The sequence below is a fragment of the Nymphalis io genome, chromosome 7, assembly GCF_905147045.1.
Source record: "Nymphalis io chromosome 7, ilAglIoxx1.1, whole genome shotgun sequence".
In the NCBI taxonomy this organism is placed as follows: Eukaryota; Metazoa; Arthropoda; class Insecta; order Lepidoptera; family Nymphalidae; genus Nymphalis; species Nymphalis io.
Window position 1 is genome coordinate 10,510,505 of NC_065894.1, and position 6,494 is coordinate 10,516,998.

The 6,494-nt window shown below is 33.8% G+C and overlaps 1 protein-coding gene across 1 annotated transcript; it reads right to left on the reverse strand.

Moving 5' to 3' along the window:
- Positions 1-969: 969 nt before the first annotated feature.
- On the reverse strand, positions 970-2,992 carry LOC126769767 (cuticle protein 12.5-like). The gene is made up of 4 exons (XM_050488685.1): positions 2,977-2,992; positions 2,186-2,260; positions 1,533-1,703; positions 970-1,134 (listed from the first exon to the last, which is right to left on the reverse strand). Exons 1-4 carry the CDS (start codon positions 2,986-2,988, stop codon positions 970-972), a joined length of 423 nt encoding a protein of 140 aa, XP_050344642.1. The 5' UTR covers positions 2,989-2,992.
- Between the last annotated feature and the right edge of the window lie 3,502 nt (positions 2,993-6,494).

The window sequence follows — 6,494 nt, forward strand, 5'->3', positions numbered from 1 at the left end:
AAAAACGAATTAAATATATTATTTTATACGCGTCCCTATTGCGGAATTTAATTCATTGTTATCATTTTTATCGTATGCCTTAGCGTGTGGGCATAAAATAATTTATGCACATCACTAGATGTTACCAATGGTATGGTATATGCTTTAATGTATATAATATTGAATAATTTAATGTATTGGTCGACACAGTTCACTATATCGGTCATACGAAAACCTGTCAATTAGTGTTGTTGACTCTATGTCAAGGAATTTTGACAAATCATCAATCGATATATAAACACTTTTACGTTAGAATTGTGGTTAAGTCTAAATCTATCAATATCTGTAATTGTATAAATAAAAAAGTGAATTTATTTGTTTGTTTCCACTTTCACCACTCAACGCTTTAGTGAATGTCCTAAATATAATATAATAATATCCATATGTGTCTAGCGAAGCAAGATAGCAGACAGAGAACATTCCTTTTAACAGATCAAAAATAGTAATAGAAATTTTATGCAATTGCACTTTAATCATAAAGTATAACTAAATCATGAAGTAAATAATTTTTATTTTATAGAGTAGGAAGGCGGACGAGCATATGGGCCACCTGATGGTAAGTGGTCACCAACGCCCATTGGCATTGTAAGAAATGGCAACCATCGCCTACATATCCAATGCGCCACCAACCTTGGGAACTAAGATTTTATTTCCCTTGTGCCTGTAATTACACTGGCTCACTCGCCCTTGAAACCGGAACACAACAATTTCAGGTACTGCTGTTTTGCGGTAGAATATATGATGAGTGGGTGGTACCTACCCGGACGAGCTTGCACAAAGCCCTACCACCAGTAATCATATCACAGATAAAATAAAACAAATAAATACAAATACTGATATAAATATTTATTTGCACCACCCCGACACATCGGGCATGATCTCAACGCGCACAGACATAAACATTATTTACAATACACATAAGTTAATCATCTACCACCCATGACCGTAGGATTGAGCGTAGGTGGCGATCGGGGCATGAGAAATGACAGGGGCAGCATGGACAATGGGTTGGGCGACCACTGGGGCAGCATGGACCACGGGGGCTGCATGGATCACGGGCTGTGCAACAACTTGGTGTTGAACAGGGTGGATCACCTGTAAACAATGACGATAACGTTTAATTATATAATATTCAGTAAGCTTACACTTACATTTTAATATAAAATTATTATATTTGATTTATATACAAGTACAAATACATTACAATATTATACGACAATGTCTCCCCGGCGCGTCTGTTTCTTGGTCTGTCAATCATAACGGGATAAACACAAAAATTACACCACGGATTTTTATAAGGTTTTCACCAATAGATGAAGTGAATCACGAGAAAGGTTTGGGTGTATTATTCATTATGGTTTTGTGCAAATATAATAAGATATAAAAATATTATTTAGATCCTTATTCTACCCGTGCCAGGCTGGGATGGGTGGCTAGCATCGTATAAAAATGTAAAGGATAAATATATTGAAGCTAAGTATTTAAATACTTACGCGCTGGAAGGACGAGTAGCTAGTGGCTGCTTTAGAGACAGCAACAGGGGCAGCATGGACCACGGGGGCAGCGTGGTACACAGGGGCAGCGTGGACTACAGGGGCTGCTTGGTACACGGGCGCTGCGTGCGATATCGTGAAAGCGGGTGCAGCGTCATGCCCGTAGCTTAGCTGTAAAAGTAAGATCATAGAATAACTATTTTTTAGTTTAAATGCCATTTTTATTTGTTTATGACAATTTTTTCTATATTATTGTGTTGTGTGGTCCTTTTTTGTGTGATTAGTTGTAGACGATTATTTAAATTTTATAATTGTCGGCCTTACTTATAAACGTTGTTTAGCGGGTGATTAATTAAACAATGCTGTTTTCTTCTTTCGAATGACAAATCAATAATGCCAGAAAGAGCGAAATCAGTGTTTAACTAAACTGACGCTAAGCAACGTTTATAAATAAGATCGTTTACGTTTAGTCATTAGTATATTCAGTAATTGTAAAAAGACATAAAAAAGTTTAAATGAATGTCAAATTAATTGAGTGTCTATATTAAATAAATTCGTTCTATTTTGTTTAATGCTAAATGTCGTGTTTTGTTGTTAAGTAATGATTATATATAATATATAAAAAGAATTAGTTGGTTAATATGAGTACTTACAGAGGGTGCATCCCAACCAGATAGGAATCCGGGAGTAGGCTTGGCCGCAGCCACCGCAAAAAGAGCGAATAATACCTAAACGATCAAAATAAGCTCATTAACACATAACTTAATGATAAATCTACTAAATACTTGAAATATATAATCGATTTTATAAAGTCAAAAAATATTTATTTAAGTATACTTTCATAATGAAAAGCTTGTAATAAGTACGTAAGTAATGAGTTATTCAATGAATTTTTGATTGAAAGGACCTGATTGCCGGTCAAGCATATGAAAACTGGACCGGTGTCCGAAGGATCCTGTTTTATAGTTTTCTTCATCTAAAATAGCTATACTATTATTATCATATCCCTAACTCTAAACTAACTCCATTATTGAGGCAATAGTTTTAAAAGTTGGATAACCCTTAAAGTATTTTTTTCATTTCATTACCTATTGAGAGGTTTTGTGAGTCGAAGTTAAATAAATATGTATTTAAAGTATTAAATATCCCGAACCGTCATTGACAGTTCAGAATTGACAAGATAGATTTGTATATTGACGATTTGAAAGTTTTTACAAACGAATCTGAGTTAAGTATATTTACACTTGGATATTATTTGCATCGGAGCTTTATGCACCTTAATTTGTCTTTTTATCAGGGGAAAATTACTTACTAAATACTTTTATCATCAAATAAAAAATATTTTTTATATATGTTCTTCGAAATTTTAACACTAGTAATTTGCGGAAATCTTAAAACTTGATTTAAAAAAATAAAATAATAATAATACATTTTTAATACTTACAAAGGAACGCATGTTTGAGACCGTTGCTACCGAAGTAAAAATGTTCTGTGATCAATAAATGCGCGTACGCACCTTATATACCAATTTGGTATTTCAATTCGAACCAGCTTACAGGACTGGGCTAGACATCCTAGGTCGCCTTAATTTTACTCGTACATGACTTAGATATGTAGCAAGGGCGATTACTACATAAGCCATATATAGATACATATTTCACTTGATAAGATTGATTTTATCATGTTTAATGGATTTACAAATCGGTGTGCTTTGCATAATTAAAGCGAATATGATTCCTACTATTACACGAATAGATATATAACGTTATAAATATTTAATATTATAATAATTAATTTTTATAAAAAAAACAAACGACAGCTATAAAAACGTCCTAAAATTTAATCTTGCCCAAAGAGGTTTTCCTCCAAAAAATTGAACCTCGGAGCATCATGACTAAGTGTTCATAATTGGTATCGCGTTCGTCGGCGAAGGAAGAAAGTAAGACAACCTGCATCGGACAGAGAAGTTCTGCCGATTCTGTGTTTACCAACCCTTAAGAGCAGTGTTGTGGACGTGAAAAAGAGTGAAGTGGAATACCTTTTCTTCAAGGTCAAGGTCCATTATATACTGGCTGCTACATATATATAAATATATATATATATATATATATTGTTATATCCATTTTGATCAATTAACTTATAGGAAAAAAGCCGTTTACTGTTAAGTACTTCTTTGTGACACTTATGATCGAGGCATTACACACAACACAGTTGCTTACTTTGAGATTAGACTCTGCCTATTTGAGATTCCCACCAGAATGGACACAACTTTATCTTCGATTTGTCATATTTTCTGATACAGTTTTTTTAGAATTCTTATAATTTGAACCATTTAGGTAAATTTAAAGAAATTTTACATTTAATCAATTTAAAGCTTTTATTAAGCATAAGTAAGTCATTAATAGGCATATATATTAGGTAATAATTATAATAGCTGTTCATAGAGGCTTCCCTCACTCGTCAGAGCGTCACGGTAGCTTGCGCAAGTGATCCAGTGGCGCTCTTCGTTAAGACGGAAAGGGTTTTTTAGTGGGTATTCCGATGTTCGGGGCGTTCTTGGCGCCATGGACACCGGTGAGCCCCACATACCCCCCACTGTTTCCGTGGGGGAAACACGTAATGCGTTCTTCTAACGTTAAAAAAACGCGGAAGCCTTTTTTAACGTTGGAAGAACGCATTATTTATCAGTTTGATATTACCACCTCTGATTATGTATAACGAGTTAATTCGTTGTGCTATTAAGTTAAGCATCTATATATAGAACTACATCACAATATACATCGTTTATTGTAAATTTAAAAACTTTTATCTTATTAGAGAATTTTTTTTTCACCTTTGTGTTCCTCAAGTTTGAAGCTCTCAGCATGTCAAACTCAAAATTCTAATATTAAACATCTAATAATACATACATCATCGAATAATAAGGTCATCTAGACCAATTTCGGCTAAAGCGGTCAATTTCAAGAGAGATTAGCCAACTGCGCAGGATATTATAGTGCACAAGTGTGTGCAAAAACACAGGTGCACTCTTTCCTAGCTCTCATAATCCCATCGGACAGTAACTCGACACGACCGAAAAGAGTTCAGGCGCAAGGCCAACGGCTTGACGTGCTTTCTGAGGCACAGGAATGTACACACTTCCAACTTTCGGGCTGGTAAGAATGTTCTGACAAAAAAACCTAATAACTTTTTATTGGCCCGACCTGGGAATTGAACCCAGGGTCTGCGGCCTTACATCTTACGCAGTGGAACCCTTCATAAAGGTACCCATCTTAAATTGGGGGGGGGGGACTGAGTTATGTGGGATTCATACCCACTAAAACCACTGCGATAGCCGTCCTCGGCACGGATCGGAGAGGCTGCAGGATCGTGTTGATATAACGCACACGCGGCCTCTCCTGTGCTGTGCTCCGCTTGGTGTAGCTCTCCACAAGGGGTGAAGGTAATCTCGCCCCCCACACTCTTCGCTAGTGCGTACGGCAGCACGAGACCATTAAGGCTTCCGTCCTCTTCAGGGTTACATCTAGCCACTAGACCAACGAGGCAGTCAACATCCAATATTGAAAGTTTATTCTAATATGTATTGAAAGTATTTTTGGTCGTCATTTTACAAGTTTAATTATATATCAAGTTATCAGCAGTTCTGAATATCGATTTTAACGAAAAGAAACATCATGAAACTCAGTTCCTTATTCTTTCTTATCATATCAGTATATAAAACATGAATACTTAAAAAATGTTTGTATGTATATTTTACTCTTCGTTTATAGCAATGTTCCATTTCCATTTATCTTATGAGCTATGTTATGTCCCTTTGCTTGTAATTACTCTGGCTCGCTCACCTTTCACCGGAACAAAGGAATAAAAGTTATTGCTGTTGGCGATAAATACTAGATGTGTTGGTAACTTAAATAACGTATAGTTTATAATCATTCTAGACCTAAATATCCAGGAAAGCCTATGAAGCCAGTTGTGAAATAATTATTTAATCTACATTTTTTAGTCTCGCTTTTTCTCAATAATGCATTACACTCATGAATAATACATTTTTCATATATAGCAAATGTGTGGTGTTGCAGAATTTTTCATTTCGATTACGTAAAAATACGCGAGAGATATGAAATTAAATTTTTGCTACACGGGCTTAATGAATAATGGATGTGTTTGAAACCATTTCTTTTGAAGTAACAACTTGGTTATTATTTGAGAAATGTGTTAAATTATGCAATACATTTTAATTTTTGTATAATATGAAGTGGGTATTACTTTAACTTGGTACATAATTTTTTAATAGAAATGTGATAAAAAAAGAAAAGAAGACCGCTTTTAAAAAATCTATAAGTTTTTTTACATTGTTTTTAATTTCTTAAGCTTTGTTCTTGTTTCATAGTTAGTAGAAAATATTTAGATTCAAACAAAAGTTGATTAACTTGTTGTTTACAAAATCCATAAACAGTTTTGACACTTATCTATATATTAATACGTGCGCATCAAAATAAACATCTTTTTTTTAAATATAGATAACAGAATCGTACAAAAATTAAACTATGATCATTGCAAGTGCTGTTCCAAAAAAAGACTAATTTCTTCTTTTCTTTTATAAGTATGAAAAAATATGAAATTATTTTTAGCTGTATTTTTTTAATATTAATATATTTTATAATTCTACTTAGCGTTATATCCTTTAATAGCTAAGTTTTTTATTACGTTTAAAATGGTGTGTCAATTCAATACTTCATTCATATTAAATTTCTGGCGTCGTGTAAATTTTTTCGCAAGGAAATTATAACATTCTGTGTCAAGCCATAATTTTATTAGAAAAATGCTCGTAGCGTGTCTTGAAATCCGTGAATTCTTGATTAACTTTTTATATTTGTGTTAATTCTCAGTTTTTTATTTGTTATAAATTTTTTTTTTAAGTTTTTCAAAATGTTCGCTGACAATGTCTATAGCAATTTCATG